This window comes from Apium graveolens, chromosome 9 (genome assembly GCF_009905375.1).
Source record: "Apium graveolens cultivar Ventura chromosome 9, ASM990537v1, whole genome shotgun sequence".
Taxonomy (NCBI): domain Eukaryota; kingdom Viridiplantae; phylum Streptophyta; class Magnoliopsida; order Apiales; family Apiaceae; genus Apium; species Apium graveolens.
The window spans coordinates 226755496-226774392 of NC_133655.1; the positions used below are offsets into that span (position 1 = coordinate 226755496).

An 18897-nucleotide genomic window follows, 5' to 3' on the forward strand; every position below is an offset into this window, starting at 1 on the left:
TCCGATTCTCATATTGTAGCTCTTCTAATTCCAAGCCAATCTCTTTTTATAAAGGTCATCTATATTTGAAAACCGATGTCTACAGCTTTGGAGTCGTTCCTCTAGAAATTTCGACAGGACCAAAGGTATTTGGCATGTTCCTTCCAACAATGAAACAGCCTTGTTGACTGGGCTAAGCCTTAAGCTTAAGATTTGGCATGTCATGGATGCTCGCCCTTGACAATAGCTGGAAGCATCGCTCTACAAAGACTTCAAGGTGGACATGCACATGTATGCTTTATAAAAATGTACATGTATCTGGGCGTTTTAACTCTAAATTCAAAGTGGCTTTTAGATTTAATGACTGGATGGTCATGGTATGCAAAAATTTCCAGTACTTTGATGGGCAAGCTTATTTAAATTTGACTTGGTAGTATATTTAAAAACTGACAGTAACTTGAAGAGGATCAGTAACAGTAAGTATATAGACCCTACTACAGACTAATTTTGCTGCAAAAAGTTTGTAGCCTAATGGCAAGTGCAATGCAGACCCGAGTGGGTGAGTTGGCGGAGAGAGAAGAAGTCATGCTTTGCATCTGCCTTGGAGTGAAATAAGAAAGTTGGTCAGGTTATTCGGGTCGGGCATGACCAACTCTTGCCTGCTGGTTGCTTTTTTATTTTTTAATTATATTTTATCTCTCCATGGCCTACACAAAATTAGAGTTTGGCTTTGCATTGGAACAACATGGCTAACTTATTTGTTGGGGCCGCTAAATTAGAGTTGAGTTTTAGCAGAGGACTTCGCCAGGCGCATTGCGGCATTGCACTTGCTCTGAGAGTTTGACTTGTCCACATGAAATTAACATGACCAATTTCCAAATCTTATAATATGAAAATTTGACAATCCCTACTTCTGTTGTGGGTCAGACTATAAACATAATGCTGTCAGTCAGACCAATTTTTAAGTCGACCACGCGTGTTTCCGGAAGCAAAACTCATCAATTGTTGTCTTGCATCTTGTCATTTTTATTGTGTTGAATTTGGGTTCCTGTGGATAAGTTAATTAAGTAAGCTTCACTTTCCAGTCACAGTTAACTGTTCTAAATTGCAAACTAATCTATCTTCTGTATCTTGATTATTCAGCTTTCATTTTAGGCCTTAAGAAAGCTAAATGCCCTCTCAAACTTGTGTTCCAATGACAGAGACCTCAAATGGGGTGGTGATTCTCATTACTCTACTGAATATTTTGGTTTATAAGCTCCAACAACTCCAAGAAGCTCACCAAAAGAAGATCTTACCATTGTCTGTTCCAAAATTATGTCGTCGATTTTTACTTCCAGATATCAAATTAGCAACAAACAATTTTGATGAAGAATTAGTGATTGGAAAAGGTGGGTTTGGAATTGTTTATAAAGGTATCATTGATTTCGGAGAGAGGATTGTTGCAATAAAGCGGGCGAAATCTACGTCCAAGCAAAGAAGCAGAGAGTTTCTGTCAGAGATTGAGATGCTTTCGAAGTTTCAACATAGTCATATAGTGTCTCTAATTGGTTATTGCGATGATGGTGAGGAGATGATACTAGTTTATGATTATATGCCTTCTGGAAGCCTTGCTGATCATCTGCATAAAAGGGTCAGAAAAGGTGATGCTTCTTTGCCTTCTTTAACATGGGTGCAGCGTCTCAAGATTTGTATTGGGGCTGCACATGGACTAGAATACCTTCACACTGGTACAGGGATTGAGAACAGAGTCATACACAGAGATGTCAAGACTTCAAATATATTGCTGGATAAGAATTTGGCAGCTAAAATTTCCGACTTTGGATTGTCTAAGACAGGTCCAGCAAATCAGACATGTACTTATGTAAGCACCCGTGTTAGGGGAACACACGGTTATTTAGATCCATACTATGTTGCTACTGACAGAGTTACTAGTAAATCTGATGTCTATGCGTTTGGTGTGGTGTTATTTGAGGCCTTGTGTGGGAGACCAGCAGTTGACGCGAGTCTGGATGAAGAGCAGATTAGTTTAGCTGGATGGGCACAACATTGCTCCAAAGAGGGACTCTTGGAACAGATAATTGATCCTAATATCAAGGTAAACATTTCCTCTGATTCCTTGAACACATATGTTGACATTGCTATCAAGTGTTTACATACTCAACCCAAACGCCGTCCTACTATGGCTGAGGTTGTTGTCGGTCTTCAATCTGCATTGGCGTTACAAGAAAAGAGTACATCTTATTCCTTGGTAGAGATACTACCTGATGATTATACCCAAGAAGATATAGATCCTTCAATATTTGAGGTGAATAATACTACTATTCACAACCGGGAACATGTATATACTGGAGAGGAGATTGTAAAACGTCGCAGTAAGCAGTTTTCAGCTAGAAAGACATTTACAAGAAGGTTCAGTGCTCTAATTTCAGTTACAGCTAGGGTGTTCTCAGGTAAACCTAAACTCTTCATATATCAATGTGTAATTGTATACACATTGTACTTAGATATATTTTTCTCTGCTTAATTCTAAGATTTTATAGGATTTTAAGCATGTAAAATAAAATAAATAAATGGATCTTGATATTATTAGCTAATCAGATGTTCTACTCATTAGAATTTTAAGACTATCTTTCAAAACTCAACGAACTATTTCCAACTGAAAACCACTTTCTCTTGCCTATTTATTAAAATAAAGATTGGAATCATAAACTAGAGTGAGGAAATTGAGCTAAATTATCTTCTTCTCTCGATGACAAGTTTTTGTTATAAGTTGGTTTGACTCTTCTTGTACTTGCTCAAATTTCGAACTAACTTACCAAATAATGTTTAAAATGCTTACTTCCATCTCAGTCAATAAAGATGCAAAGATGTCCAGCTACACTGATGGTGTACTTCCAGGGAGTAGTAAAAAATCACAGGCTGCCAGACCTAAGAAGATATTAGTAGACTCAGAAAATGATTCTTGGGAAAAGGAAGAAATATTTCAGTCCTCGAAATTGAAGAGTTTCGGGTTCAATGATCTTAGAGTAGCTACCAGGAAGTTCGGTTCAGACAGTATGTTAGGGGAAGGTGGTTTTGGTAGTGTTTATAAGGGCTGGATTGATGAGAACACATTTGCTCCTTCCAAATGGGGTACTGGTATGGTTATTGCAGTAAAGAGTTTAAATCTTGACGGATTACAAGGTCACAATGAGTGGTTGGTAAGCAGTACTTCCTTCCATTTTTTCTTCAAAAACTTGTTTAAACTACAAACAAGCTTCTAAATAACTCTTCCCCTTTTCTTGGACTACAGGCAGAAATCAATTATCTTGGGACACTCACTCATCCTAATCTTGTAAAATTGATCGGGTACTGCTTAGAAGAGGAGCATCGACTTCTGGTATATGAGTTTGTGCCTCAGGGGAGCTTGGAAAACCTTCTATTTAGGAGTGAGTTTCTCGATCTTATAAGCTATGAGACAGTCAGACGTTCCCTACTAGAATTACTATTATGCATTTCTTAAATTTCAAAAAAAAACTCTGATGTAAAAAATATACTCTAATCAGCATCCCAGAATATATTGGAAGGGATGAAACATAAATTTAGGATATCACTTTGATGAGACCTGAATTTTCCTCGGTTCCAACCTTAGAGATACAATTTATGTTTACTATTCCAGAACTAGATTTACTCTTAACTCTACTACGACAACAGGGTTACCATATGACCAATGTTAGTCTCTATGGCTAGTTCAAGTTATCCTTGAGTGCCATCGTCTTTTACATGTATCTTTCATTTCAAAATTGAAATTGTATAAAATATTACATGATTGTATAGATTAACTGATTGCTTACTTTATTCATTTGAAACAGGGAGTTCTTACTTTGAACTGCTCTCTTGGAATCTCCGTATAAAGATAGCTCTTGGTGCAGCAAAGGGGCTTGCATATCTTCACAGTTCACTAGCAGGAGTGATATATCGTGATTTCAAAACATCCAATATATTGATTGACTCTGTATGTGGAACAATTTGTTGGTTAAGATTTATTGTCAACTATTTTCTTCCATACAGTTATATTTAGTCTTACAAATTTCTCCTACTGATTCACAGAATTACAATGCAAAGCTCTCTGATTTTGGGATTGCAAAAGACGGACCAGATTTGGGAAATACCCACGTGTCCACAGGGGTTATGGGAACATATGGTTATGCAGCTCCGGAATACGTGAATACAGGTTATTACTCCGAATGATTAAATGTCAATAGCAGATAAACAAAATGTAAATGTGTTTTTATCTTCCTTAGAAACTTGATCACACCCTGACAAAAAAAAACTATTACACTTTCTGTGTGGCCGTACTGTTAAAGATACTATTATGCCCAACTCTAAACACCTTTTTAGCAGAGCTGGTAAACTTAATGTGGTATCAGAACTCTCAAGTTGGATTCCCTCCGCCCAAAACAAACTCAATTGTTAAATTCGGATACTAGAGCATAGTATTACCCCAAAAAAAGGGTGCCAAGTGATCCACTGTCGACCCAAAAATGGGCTCTCGAGTGAGACAATGTTAAAGATATATAATTAGATACTAACTTAATACTTGCTACCAGCACGACGTAGTAGTTACTTCTTCCCCCAATCCTTAAAAGATAGGAGGATATAAATTGCAATCATCATGAATGTATGTAGTCCCCTTTTTTGCATCAATGTTGTAGATTGAGAAACCATATTAGGCTTTTAGGCTAGTAAAGTTTATCCACTCAAGCAGGGTAGCAGAAGGGTAGCCTTCTTGTTTTTTTTGTACAATATATATGCATTCATTGTTTCCCGTTCTCATTTTGTGGCTCTTCTAAGTTCTAATCCGAAGCCAATATCTTCTTATAAAGGTCATCTAACTTATAAAAGCGATATCTACGGCTTTGGAGTTGTTCTCCTGGAAATTTTGACTGGACGACAGGTAATTGACAAAAATCGTCCACCAGGGGAGCATAACCTTGTAGAGTGGGCTAAGCCTTACCTGAGCAGCAAAAACAAGGTTCTGCATGTCATGGATGCAGACATCAAAGGCCAATACACTGTCAAAGCAGCATTAACAGCATGTTCACTCACTCTTCAATGCCTCTCAGGAGTTACCAAATCAAGACCTGACGCAAACCAGGTGGTAAAAGAATTAGAGCAGCTCCAGGATTTGTAAACCCCGGGGAACAAATAGAAGTGAATCCCTCGAAAAGCTTACCACTCACAACTTCTACAAATAGAAGTGAATCCCTCCCAATCGCAATGCTTCAACTTCGATTCGTTACAGCTAACGAGTCACCACTCACCAGTCAGTTTTACCAAGAGAGAACATGCAGAAGGGTTTAAGGTGGGAATGCACCTGCAGATTCTATATACTCAGATTAGATTTGATTATAGATTAAATGTTTAGTTATATATTAGTTAGACACCGTGACAATAGTTTCAATCTTTCTTATTATAATTTGTTGACAGGTTTCAATCTTTATTATTAAAAAGTATATTATGATAATGATCATTAATATCAGTTATTAAAATAAATGCATTCTACATGTGTTGAATAAAATATAAAAATATTACTGATTGTAATGGTTTCACCTTTGTCCTTGTTCTTGAAATATTATCTCCATGTAATACTGAAGGGATTTTTTACTATAATATTTCGTTTCTGTTGAATCATTTGCTAGAGGATACAGATTTTATTTTATAGTTTCCAACAAAATCTGGGGCTACTTCTGAATTTTTGTTTTGAGAGTCTCAACCCCTCTAGTGTTTATGTATGCAGAGGCAATACGAGATGATTAATCAAACACCGCTCTAGGCTTTAGCCGTTTCAAATTATTAGGAATGACTTGAAAATCTAATACTAACTTTTTAATTATTGGAAAGTGTAGAGTCTACAGTTATCACATAGGTTAAAATGGTAACGGTTAAGGAAGGAGTCTTGGCTTGGTATTGGTTATGTTGATTGAGAGGTCCAACCCCCATTTTTTTATTTGTTGATATTGGTATAAATGTGACAGACATGAAGTGTTGAATAGTATAAAATTCGAGGAAGCATCAAAGATTACTGAGGGCCTTCCTTTGACACTTTATTTTAAGACTAGTTATCTTGCTCGCGCTACGCGCGCTTCGTATTTCTTAAATTTTGAATTTTTTTCTCGAAATTTGTAATTTTTATAACATAAACGATTATCTTCTAGTTTTATTTAATTTATTTATAACAGTTATTTAGGTTCCGTTTATTTTGAAATATAAAATTGATATTATAGTTTAACTTTAAATCTCAATTTTTTATTTTAGTTTTTTTTTCTCACATTTAACCAATTAAAAGTCTCTTAACTCATATTTTAACATTTCTCTTTTACGCTTTTAGTAGTCAATATTTTAATAATTTTTACAACAAAACTGAGTATATATTTTTTTAATTAAAATACTTTTTTAAAAAATACAGTAAATATTTTTTTTGTCCCCTAACACAAAAAATCCGTCCATAACTTATATAATTTTAACTATATTATGAAAACTGCCAAAGTCTTACTTAAAAAATGCTAAAGTCTTGACTTTTAAAGTTATAAAAATTTACGTATTATATTCAAAAATGATGTAATATATTATAATTATAAAATTAGTAATCACTATTTTTTTTCTCCGCTAACACAACATTCAGTCCACAACTCAATAAACAAATAATTATGTTTTTAAATTTATTCTAATAATTATGTAAAATTCAAATATTTTCAACATATCTCATTTGATTTATTACGTAATTAAATTAAATTATTTTTAAATTGTTTAGTCATACAATACAAATTTATTTATTTGTTCATAAAAAGGATATAGGTCAAAAGTAGTTGAATTTATTACTTCTGTCTAATGTACAAAAGGGGTTGCATGCAGATATAGGACCATCTCGATTCCTGCTCAAATCCCCGGGGTAGAAGGTCTATCAATCCTCATACCAAGCTCAATTCTCAGATAATCTACGCTACGGTACTAATTCCTCAATCCTCTGTTACTGTTTCTTTAATTTGAAGTTCGGTTGTATGCTTCAATTTCTCCCAAACGGTTGTTACAGTAGTTTATCTAACTTATCTGGTCTGATCTGTATGATCATTGAGAATGTAATTCAAGTTATATTGATCTTAATTGATGCATGTAAAGACTTAATCTGATTGGGATATGAATATTAGTATCCGCATAATTTGAGAAGCAGAGCAAATTGATGTTTTATTTTATGATTAGTAAACATGTAGGTATGTTCTATTTGATATATGCATTCACAATTGTAGTTTTTCCTTTTGTTTAAAATCATTGTAAGGAATTTGATATGGGGCACTCTTCCTCAATTGTACATTATCTGTTATACTCGGTGCGCTATTTATCATTTTTTTAGTAGTCTCCGCACAATGTGAGAAGTAGAGAAAAATGATTTTTAATTTTAGCAGTAATAAACATCAAGGTATGTAGAATTCGATATATGAATTCACAATTGTAGTTTTTTATTTTGTTTAAAGTCATGACCAAGTCATTTGATATGCGATACTCTGCTGTAATTGTACAGTACTTGGTGTTATACTCGGTATAGAATTTCGATAATTTAGTAATGGTGAATACAATGGCCTTTAGTAATAGTAAATACTTGTTGTTTCTACTCTGTTTTTTCAGTCGTGATACCATAGACAGATTTCCAAAGTTTTGTTTATTGCAATGGGTATAATGATTCGAATGTGTTCTTCATTCTTGTTACTTAATTGACAGTTGATTTAGTACAATTTTTCTGGCAAGTAAACATCGGAACAGTCTTGCTACTTTTAGATATATTAGGAGATGATAGTGTTACAGAGGCTCCGATATACAATCATTGTCATTCAATATGAGCTATATTGCCTCTTTATATTGCAGATATGAGTGGAAATACTGATTTCCGTAGTGCAAACATGCAAACCTTGAAAGATTCAGAGATGGTAAACTAACATTCACTATCAATCCTTGTAATATACTATAGTATATTCATAATTTTTAACTCTACATATTATGTGTGCTCTTTATCGAACATTAAATCAGCTTAGGTACTTTAGCGAGGAAAATCCATCGTTCTTTGTAACTCTTTCACGTGATGACAGAGACCTTCGTGAAATGATATATTTCACTAATATTATGCTAGTGTGCATTCTATAATCATTTGATCTTATTACATACCTGAAGAGTTTAATGATATTATATGATTTAAAAGTACTAATGTGAAAACAAATTTGTCAATTTCCAGAAACTACCTGATAACTTTGTCAATAGTCTTCGAGAATCTATTCCTAGTAAAGTAATTCTTGTACTTGCTAATGGACATGAAACCTATGTGAATTTCAAGAAGTTGGAACAGTCTCTCTGTCACATGAAAGAGTTCAACATTGATTGTCGAGGTTTGTTCGGTTCCACTTTGATTTACTCTTATAAGGGCAACGAGAAATTCTTTGTAAATTGTTTGAAGGATGACCTCTGCGAGGTTATATACTTCAAGAATAGGACAATTCCACGCGACACTTTCTATGATCAAGGTACTATACAAAAAACTTCATAAAAATCTTGTTGGACTATTATGATAAAAATAAAGTGTCTTATGAATGATATGTTTTTCAGATGTAATGACTGGTATAGGATGGAAGTTCCTGGTGTTTCTTAACAATACTGCATTTCAAAATGGAGAAATTGTAAGAACACTATTTCCTGTCGGAGTCGGTTATTTTATGTTTCTGATATTTAGGTAAAAAAAAGTAGATTACAGTGTTATCGGCCATATCCACTTGTACAGAGCCTATAATTCTGTGCACTTTAGTAATTTATCCATTTATTAGTAAAATGTGAAAGCTGGTACTTTATTAATCTTTGATCTTTGATAGCCAATTCCTGCACATTTCTGGAGAGCCTTTGGGAAGCTGCTACCACCTAAAGTCCAGTTCTACATGAGAAATGGAAGTCGATATGAAGGAACGTGTTCTAAAACTGAGAGAAAGATGTATGGTCTTGACGATCTTGTGCGAGAATATGGTTTGAGCGAGACTGACAAAGTTTTGTTTACCTACTTTGGTGAAGGAAATTTTTTTGTTATGATATTTGATACATCAAACGTGGAAGTAATGATGCTTGACCATGATTCCCAAAGTTCAGGTTATATATACTATACAAAGCATGTAATTAATTTTAAACTTACATATTCATTCTTTTTTGAATTTAATGTTATTTATACTAAAGAGTCAGAGATGGAGATTGCTGATGAACCTGTTCAACTTCCTGTTAACCTGGAAGTTGATGTTCACAACAATGAGAACATGACTTTTACCGTTGTCATGACAGCATCCAATGTGGACAACACATCTCATGGAGTGGTACAGAAATATTTTATTAAATTTTATAACAAAGTTGCCCTATTTTTTTATTACTTTGACTTGTACTTATTTTTTACATATATATTGTAGTATATCCCGAGCTACATTGAATCACCAAATGGACAATGGATAGCTGGTGACATGGTAAATTTGAGAACTACTGCCGGGAGTTGGTATGTCGGTGTCGTCAAATCGGGGAAGATGTTTAGATTTTCAAGTGGCTGGAATCAGTTTGTTAGAGAAAATGAGATCTCATTACATGAAACAGTTGTATTTCAATTGTTGGAAGAAGAACATGCTGTAGTTTTTCTGGTGACTTTCCCACACAGGCCTTGAGATATTTTTCCCATATAAGCAGCTTTAAGACTATGTTTTTTCAGTTCTGTTAATGTCTCAGACTACTGCTTCTCGTTCTGATCATGTTTTTCTAACATGTTACTTTATTATGGTTGTGTAACTACTTATTTGATTCGGGAAGGTTTTGTTGGAATTTAATTACACATATGTGGCAATTAATTTTTAGAAGAAGTAATAGGAGATTTTAGACATGACTTTTTTGCTGCTAAATGTGGTGGAAGTTACCTGCACTTACCACATTTTATGGTAACTAACTTGCGGGTACTTAACTGCACATTCTACAACATGGAAACTGCTACATTTTATGTGCTTATATAAGGGTTATTGTACTCACCTCAAACATACAAACAAACACAGAGGAAAAAATTATTATTGGCGGATCAGAAATGGCTTCATCCAGCGCAAAGAGGAAACGATGGTCAGGGATGCAAAATGTGGCAATGCAAGAGTTGCAGACATTGGCTGTCACTTGCGCAGATTTCAACACTGATTTGGAAGACGCAAATTTTTTCTTCTCAGAGTTGTATGCATCCATGGAAAGTAGGTAATCAGATTTGTTTGCTCGCTCGGTTGGCCTGGAAGAACAGATCAAGTATTGTGTATATGTTTATATATTTTAATGTTTTACCAATGCTTAGTAATTGTCTTTATTAATTTTACATCTCTCCTTTACAGCAACATAGAAGATATTTTGCAGAATGGATCAAGAAAAAAGCGTGGAGAATCATCCCAAAGCAATGAAGAAATACCAACATCATATATGAAAAATCAACCAAAATTCCTAAGTGATACGTCTTCATCTCTGCGTGGACATGAGACAACCTTGAAATTGACTGCTGCAGAAATGATGAGTGCCTTTCAAAAGTTTGACGACGGGTGGAAGGAACATCTTGCTAATTTCAATGCTCAGACTGATAAGTTGATTGAGTCAATTGGTAGAATTTGCGTATTAATGGATGATTATAGTCGCAACATATGATAAAATTCATTTGATTATTAGAAGAATTTTAGTATATTATTCTGTAATCAGGTTCAGTATAAATTAGTAACAAAGTTGTTATTTTGGAAACAGTGTTTGTAACATTATTGGATCAAAGTGAACATTGTTGTTATCTATAATCAAATGATATCATTGTTGGATTACATATTGTTTCATGGTAACATCATTGCTTTATTGGATTTCTACTTAAATCATGGCTACATAACAACATGGACGGTTTATAGATTTATAACATGTCATAAGATAACATTAAAATTGGCAGTGACATATAACAGATTGAATAAAACATCCATACAACTCAATATTCAGAAAAGAAATATTGGCTAAATACTTAAGTTTCAAAACAATCCTCTTTAAATTCATATTAAGCTTTTATAATGCAAAATAGCAAACATTAAAACATTGCAATGCCATATGTAAAACTTCACGCGAATAGTCATTTATTTAGACCAATCCAGCAAGTATCCTGTAAACACAATAATGCAAGGAATGTTCATTAGAGTTTATACCTCTCAAATTAATGTTAATGACGCATATATACTAATAATTGACATCTCTGAAAGAGTGTTGATACCTTTGCCTCAATACTTCAATAGCAGGATGATTAATATTGAAATAAATCCGCGAACATGATGAACTTCTTATCTGCAGTGAACCTGTTAGAAGCAATTCAGCGATAAGCTTTAGTTGACACAATGAAAAATTATTATATTTTGTAGTAAAGATATGTAGATTAGCAGAAAATATAACCATTGTGGATTAGTGGCCTCATGGTTGTCAAGATAACAATTGGAGGATACCCAACATATCCCTGAAGTGCATTTGCTACATCAACAGTAAATTCATCCCAAGCAAAAATCTTAACCACGTTGCTGAAATGGAAAGAAAGATAATGAGACTATCACATAAACATTGTTCAACACTGAGCGACACTACATTTATTACTGCAATGATGGTCTTACCTGCCATCAAATAACTCAAATCGAAGAAACTTTTTCTCACCAAATCGTGTATAAACTTGCTTTATTGGATCAATATTCTGAGGCATGCCAACAATATCTACTAAATAGTTACTATTTAGCTTTTTTCAATCATGAATTAAAGTAAAAAGAAATATGTGATAATATTCAAAAATACCTATAGCATGTACGGGAAGCACATGTTGAGAGAGTGACATTGCAAGATCAGAAATCTCAGGAATGGTTTTAAGCTCAAACTTGTGCCTTGGAATGTTATTTACTTCAAACGGAATAGGATGGACAATGGTTTCATGTGAAAAAACAATTATCTTATCAGTAGATACAGGCCTCATAAGTCCTGCAGGCTCCATTACTATAAAATTGTGAATAGCATATATGTTTCCTTCAAGTATGATATTGTTAACATCATGCCAAATCACACGATTTACAAATGCAAAGACATGACAATCCTGCACAACAAAAGCTCATTGGAAACTCTTCTATACAAACAATAATCATATACTACTACTACACAAAGCGCAAGACATTACCTCTGAATCAAGCACAATTAGATTAACACCTCGGAATTGTTGAATGCGAGAAAATGAAGGCCACATCCTAGTAATACGTACACGAACCCTCCAATCAGTCCTAGTGGTATTAACCAATGCAAGGTTGTCTTCCATGACAGCAATCACAAAAGGTTAACTAACAAATTTTTTTTCTTAAAGGGTTATTACTTTATGATATTCATATAACACATGAAAACTATATATATATATGAGGATTAGTACGTCAGCCATGGATTTAGGTACATGATTGATGTTAACATAGTTGGCGTGATTTTTAGTTAAGAGTTTGTTAGCATTTTACTTCTCCATTACAAATGGAATATTATGCAAATAATTTTAGTAAGTTAACGTGATATCAACATGACCTTAAATGTAGGTTAAATTATCTTATACAATATTCACATAAATTATTTCATGGGAATTATCATTTTCGTACATAAAAACTCGATTCGTACGTTAATTGTGACGAACTATGGGTATTATTAATTTTAATTGTGATGATATTATGGCGTAAAATAGAAATATAAAAGCTCATAACAACTAAATTTTAAAAAAAATAGTACAAATAAGTCATAATATTTGAAAATGTCATATATATTTTTTAAGACTGTAGCATGCGGTTAAAAAATAATACACTATAATAAATAATAAAGACATTTATTCTTATCTGTAGTTGAGATTTTTAATATTTACCCCACATTTGATAACAATTGTTCGAATCACTTTGTTCGTCAAAACTTTTTTGAAATATCTATTTTTTTATAAGTCTACTATTATTTTTATTCCAACTACAATTACAAACCGTATTATTGCAAAAAGATATTTAATAAAATGGTTAAGGAAATAGTCTTGGGTTGGTATTGGTTATGTTGATTGAGAGGTCCAACCCCCATTTTTTTATTTGTTGGTATTGGTATAAATGTGACCGACATGAAGTGTTGAATATTATAAAATTCGAGGAAGCATTCTTTAATGAGGGCCTTCCTTTGACACTTTATTTTAAGATTACAAAGGGACCGATGCTTAACACTAGTCACCCTGCCCAAGGTCACATCTGAATCTTATATGTTGCTGTCCTAAATTGACTTTGACTTGTACTTCATCAATCATTGCCCTTATCTGTTTCATGAACTATTTCCTCTCATCTTGTTATTTAGAAAATTGTCTATTTTTATAAATTTAATTTCTTGGATTATATTCTAATCTGCTGGAAGGAAAGTTCTTGTTCTACATTGATTTCCCTCTGGTCCAATGACAGAAAACTCAAACGGGGTGGTGATTCTCATCACTCTATTAAATATTTTGGTTTATAAGCTCCACAAACTCCAAGAAGCTCAACAAAAAAGACGCTTACCGTTGTCTGTTGGACTACTGTGTAAGCGTTTCTCCCTTGGAGACATCAAGTCAGCAACAAACGACTTTAAGGAAGAATTAGTGATTGGAAAAGGTGGATTTGGAATTGTTTATAAAGGTATTATTGACTTCAAAGATAGGTTTGTTGCTATAAAGAGATCCAAATCTATGTCAAAGCAAGGATGCAAGGAGTTCATTACAGAGATTAAAATGCTTACCCAGGTTCAACACAGTCATATTGTCTCTCTCATTGGTTATTGTGATGATTGTGAGGAGATGATACTAGTTTATGATTATTTGGCTTCTGGGAGCCTTGCTGATCGTCTGCATAAAAGGGTCAGAAAAGGTGATACTTCTTTGCCTTCTTTAACATGGGTGCAGCGCCTTAAGATTTGCATAGGCGCAGCACATGGACTAGACTACCTTCACACTGGCACAGGCATAAAGGACAGAGTAATACACAGAGATGTTAAGACATCCAACATTCTGCTGGATGAGAATTTGGCAGCTAAAATTTCGGACTTTGGGTTGTCCAAGACAGGTCCAGCAAACCAGACTTGTACATATGTAAGCACTCGAGTCAAGGGCACACCTGGCTATCTAGATCCATACTATGTTGCAACTCACAGACTAACTAGGAAAACTGATGTTTATGCATTTGGTGTAGTGTTATTTGAGGTCTTGTGTGGAAGACCAGCAGTGGATAAAAGTCTGCCTGAAGAGCAAATTAGTTTAGCCGGATGGGCACAGCATTGCTACAAACAGGGACTCCTGGAACAGATTATTGATCCCTGTATCAAGGCAGACATTTCCTCTGACTCCTTAAATACATGTGTTGACATTGCTGTCAAGTGTTTACATGCCCAACCCAAGCTGCGTCCTACTATGGCTCAGGTTGTGGTCAGTCTTGAGTCTGCATTGGTGTTGCAAGAAAAAAGTACATATTATTCATTGCCTGTGATAGTACCTAGTGAATATAATACCGATGAAGATGTAGATTCTTCAACACTTAAGGTGAAAAATACTACTTATAACCGCGAACATGAATGTACAGGAGAAGAAATTGTAAATGCATTTAGCGGTTGGCATCATAATAAGCAGTCTTTTCCTTGAATGAAATTCAGTTATCTTCTTTCATTATCTTCGTTCTCAGGTAAACCTAAACTCTTTACATCTTATAATGTATACACATTTTACAGATCGAGTTATATTCAACAGATCTAAATGATTATCTTAACTATAAGTATGTATAGAATCATTATTATGGAAATCAAATAATTCATCCCCTTGTCCTTATAAATAGTTAATAAACTTATTGTCTCAATTAGTATTCTAGCAATGTCTTTTATCACTGTCCCAATAATTTAAAACCTGTCCATTTTCTCCTCTCTCACGTGTAACCGAATAAATCAAGATTTGCGTCCATGAACATAAGTCCGCATAGGGAAATTGTGTTAAGAGTATTTACTTCTCACTGTGACGAGCACTTTTTAGAAAGAATGGCTCTGTTATCATTCTACTTGTGATTTTAATCTTTTTATTGTTTAATATATAATATGTGTAACTAGAATTTATTTCTGTCTGTCAGGCAATAGAGATGCAAAGACATCAAGAGATAGGACTGGTATACGGTCAGTTAATTGGAACGAGTTACAGGCCACCAATACTCGGACCTTTGTACCAGTATATGTAGCAATGCCGCCACTAACTCGGGAAGAGAAGGAATATCTGCAATCTTTAAAGTTGTATAGTTTTAAATTTAATGATCTTAAGAAAGCTACTAGCAGGTTCCGTCCTGACGGTGTCTTAGGGGAAGGTGGGTTAGGTCGTGTTCATCAGGGTTGGATTGATGAGAACACATTTGCTGCTGCAGAATGGGGTGCTGGTCTGGCTATTGCAGTTAAGAGATTAAATGTTGAAGGATTTCAAGATCACCGGGAGTGGTTGGTAACTAAGTTGTTTTCTTGTTTTTTTTTTTATATTTAGGATTTTCATTCCAATATAGGTTGGTAACACTTCCAAGCAAAACTAGGAAGCCCAACCTTACTATACACCCCTACAGGAGGGGCAAAAGAATTAAGATAATCTTTAGATTCCTCCATTACTTCTTGGAGAATGACAGCAGTAGGTGGAGCAAACACGTTAAGTCCAGCCCTTTGTAAAGTTGGTTTTTTGGGCTCTTTGTTTAGCTAGATAATCCACACCCGTATTGTATAACCGGTTGATGTGTTCTATATAAATAATATCATTTTGATCTAGGGATATATTTTCACCATGAGGAATTTGGTTTATGCGCCTAGCCCGTATAGTTGGAAATTCCTATATAGGTTATGTGAGTTTGTGTAAACATTCATAGTTTTGTCTTTCCCAGCAGTTCTGTGAGAATGACGAGTAATGCCTCCGTTTCTGCTTGTACCGTTTTCTGAGCAAGTAAAAATGAACTGTAGGTTGTTGCCTTTGCATTTTATATAACCTCCAATACCTGCTTTAATATTACCACCTGCATTTGTCCAGGAACCATCAGTGTAAGCGTAATTAGTTTTGTGTTTTCTTAATTTTTCTTGTTCAAATTTCAGTTAAGCTGGGTTGAATAACTCTCTGCCAACTGTTTGACTACAGGCAGAAATCAATTATCTGGGGACACTCACTCATCCTAATCTTGTAAAATTAATCGGGTACTGCTTAAAAGATGACGATCGATTTCTAGTATATGAGTTTATGTCTAAGGGGAGCTTGGAACAACGTCTACTCATCGGTGAGTTTCAAAAATTTATTAGCTCTAATTAAGTCAGACATTCCCCGACTAGAGGACTACTATTGTAAATTTATTAGCTCAAAATTTCTAGTATATGTTGATGAAGACAAGAAATACGTGTTTCGTTTTAGTTATAGTAAAAATAGATTCCTGTAGCATGAAGAGGGGATAGCCATCTTTGTGGGAGTTGGGGGAAATTAACCATTTAATCTCAATTTAACTTGCAATGAGATACACAAGTGTACTCCCACTTGATTAAGAATTTTGACTCTAGTCCCTACGTGATTTATCTTTAGAAAATTTTGAGTCTTTTGATTCCAAGAGGACCAATTTCTGTCTAATATGAAAACAGGGGTAATGATAGAACGAAATATCTAGCTAGTTCTAACTTCTGAGTAGTAATTCTGCCGTACAATTGTCTTTTTACACTTAATTTACTTGATACAGGGCACCCTGTCGTTAAACCGCTCTCTTGGAATCTTCGTATAAAGATAGCTCTTGGTGCAGCAAAGGCGCTTGCATATCTCCACGGTCCAGATGCAAGAGTGATATTTCGTGATTTTAAAACATCCAACATATTGCTTGATTCTGTAAGTGGGGAAATTTGACTGTTAAAAAGAATCAACAAGTCTTCCCATTAAATTTAAATTTAGCCTTTCAAATTATCTATTCCTAAATGACAGGATTACAATGCCAAGCTCTCTGATTTCGGGTTGGCAAAAGACGGACCGGAATATGAAAGAACACACGTCTCCACAAGAATCATGGGAACATCTGGTTATGCTGCTCCTGAATATGTGGCTACAGGTTTATTTTCGTATACCATATGCAAAAATCGGTTGTACATATTTCAACGATGCTGTTTTTTTCCTTTATAAAGTTGATCAAACTTTGTCCGTGGCCTTAGGCCCTTAGTATCTGGAAAACATATATTGTAGTCACTTCTTCCCCTCTTTCTAAGGGTTGAGAGGATAACAAAGTCATCCCAAACGTATTATAAAGTCGTCTTATCTGCATCAATATCATAGGTTAAGAAATCATATTATTCTTTAGTTTTAAGGTAACTACTGTATAGCCAGTCGAGCAGGCTTGTTTGCGGGTGATCTCCATGTCCATGATGTACAGTTATAATATTTTCTCGACCGACTTAAGACTATTATAGATGTCACAGATTAGAAATAGCAGACTCCTTGCTTTTGTATAATTTATATACATTCAATTGCTGCCGTTCTCAATCTATAGCTCTCCTAATCACATTCCAATCTCATCTTATGAAGGTCATTTAACAATGAAAAGCGATGTCTACAGCTTTGGAGTTGTTCTCCTGGAAATTTTGGCAGGACGAAGAGTAATAGACACAAATCTTTCAGAACCGAAACAAGACCTTGTTTCTTGGGCTAAGCCTCATCTTACCAGCAAGCGCAAGATTTTGCATGTCATGGATCCGAACATGAAAGGCGAATATACTGTAAGTGCATCATTAAGAGCTTCTTCCCTTGCACTTAAATCTCTCTCTAAATCCCAAGTCAAGACCTGACGCAAACCAGGTGGTAATAGAATTAGAAAAGCAGCTTAAGAATTTGAAAATTCAGAATTGAAGGCCCCGAAAAGGTTTAGAATCATCGCGGCGTTTGAACTTCACTACGTGGCAGGGTCAAATTAGCCGTTCTGTAATGGAGAAATACAAGATGCTCTGATGCTGTTATCGCGGGACATCCAAACATGATGATCTTAACGGAAATTCGGCGTGAGAAGAGGGAAACAAAAGAATTTGAGAAAGGGAGGAAAAGTGGAGAAACAGAAACTGCATTAAATTTTCAAATGAATACAGGTGAATCTGAAGTTCCTGCTTGTACAAATCTGTAAGTTCAATTAGAAATGGAAGCGGGGAGACAAATTGTCAATCTTGTTGGAAAATGTGAGTACTTAGTCCCACAATTTAAACCCTAATTTGAGTGGAGGAATGGATGTTGCGTACCCGCAACGAGTGATACTTGAAATGCATTCTTTTCTCGGAGAATTTTTTAAAATACTTTGAAACACTCAAAATAAATAACAAATGAATAACATATGATTATTCAAATTTTCTAGTGAAAATTTGGTGGAAAAAAAAATGCAAGTCCCACATTTTTTTCTCATAATTAATCACATATTATATATGTACACATCATTAGTCGAACTCGTGACCTTCCGCAATGAAACACGAGTTTAATCACCGCACCAATATTTTGTTGGCAAAACACTTATGTAATATATAAATTTGTTGCTTGTGTATTGCTCCAACACCTATGTTCACCAAGCCTTACATTTATTCTCGAGTGCGAAGTATAGAGACACGAATGTAGCAAAAAATTTGGTCGAATAATTATGGACTCGTTCGAGACACGAATGTAGCAAAAAATTTGGCCGAATAATTATGGACTCGTTCTGGTAAACTTAATTAATTAATTCTGTTTTGAAACAAAAATTTATGATTGATTTATACATAGGCCTGTCAATGGATCGAGTTTGGATCAAATCGGCCTAAATCCATATCCATATC

The 18897-nt window shown here is 34.7% G+C and overlaps 2 protein-coding genes and 1 pseudogene across 2 annotated transcripts; all 3 read left to right on the forward strand.

Annotated features, from left to right (window-relative positions):
• The first annotated feature begins 911 nt into the window (after nt 1–911).
• LOC141684073 (uncharacterized) lies at nt 912–5575 on the forward strand. The gene is made up of 6 exons (XM_074488907.1): nt 912–2432; nt 2833–3182; nt 3275–3410; nt 3834–3976; nt 4072–4195; nt 4848–5575. The coding sequence occupies exons 1-6, from the start codon at nt 1151–1153 to the stop codon at nt 5153–5155; spliced, it is 2343 nt and encodes a 780-aa protein (XP_074345008.1). The 5' UTR covers nt 912–1150; the 3' UTR covers nt 5156–5575.
• Nucleotides 5576–13366: 7791 nt separating this feature from the next.
• LOC141684596 (putative receptor-like protein kinase At5g38990) lies at nt 13367–14405 on the forward strand. Its single transcript, XM_074489648.1, has 2 exons — nt 13367–14167; nt 14268–14405. Exons 1-2 carry the CDS (start codon nt 13499–13501, stop codon nt 14334–14336), a joined length of 738 nt encoding a protein of 245 aa, XP_074345749.1. The 5' UTR covers nt 13367–13498; the 3' UTR covers nt 14337–14405.
• A 168-nt stretch (nt 14406–14573) lies between these two features.
• Nucleotides 14574–18545, forward strand: LOC141684595 (putative serine/threonine-protein kinase PBL11; annotated as a pseudogene).
• The last annotated feature ends 352 nt before the right edge of the window (nt 18546–18897 follow it).

Bases quoted from the DNA above. Each gene is read 5' to 3' on its own strand.
- LOC141684073 (XM_074488907.1), top strand. From the start codon at position 1,151: ATGCCCTCTCAAACTTGTGTTCCAATGACAGAGACCTCAAATGGGGTG. The intron at 3,183-3,274 runs GTAAGCAGTACT...CTTGGACTACAG, and splicing joins AAGGTCACAATGAGTGGTTG to GCAGAAATCAATTATCTTGG. The intron at 3,411-3,833 runs GTGAGTTTCTCG...CATTTGAAACAG, and splicing joins GGAAAACCTTCTATTTAGGA to GGAGTTCTTACTTTGAACTG.
- LOC141684596 (XM_074489648.1), top strand. From the start codon at position 13,499: ATGACAGAAAACTCAAACGGGGTGGTGATTCTCATCACTCTATTAAAT. The intron at 14,168-14,267 runs GTAAGCACTCGA...CATTTGGTGTAG, and splicing joins CAAACCAGACTTGTACATAT to TGTTATTTGAGGTCTTGTGT.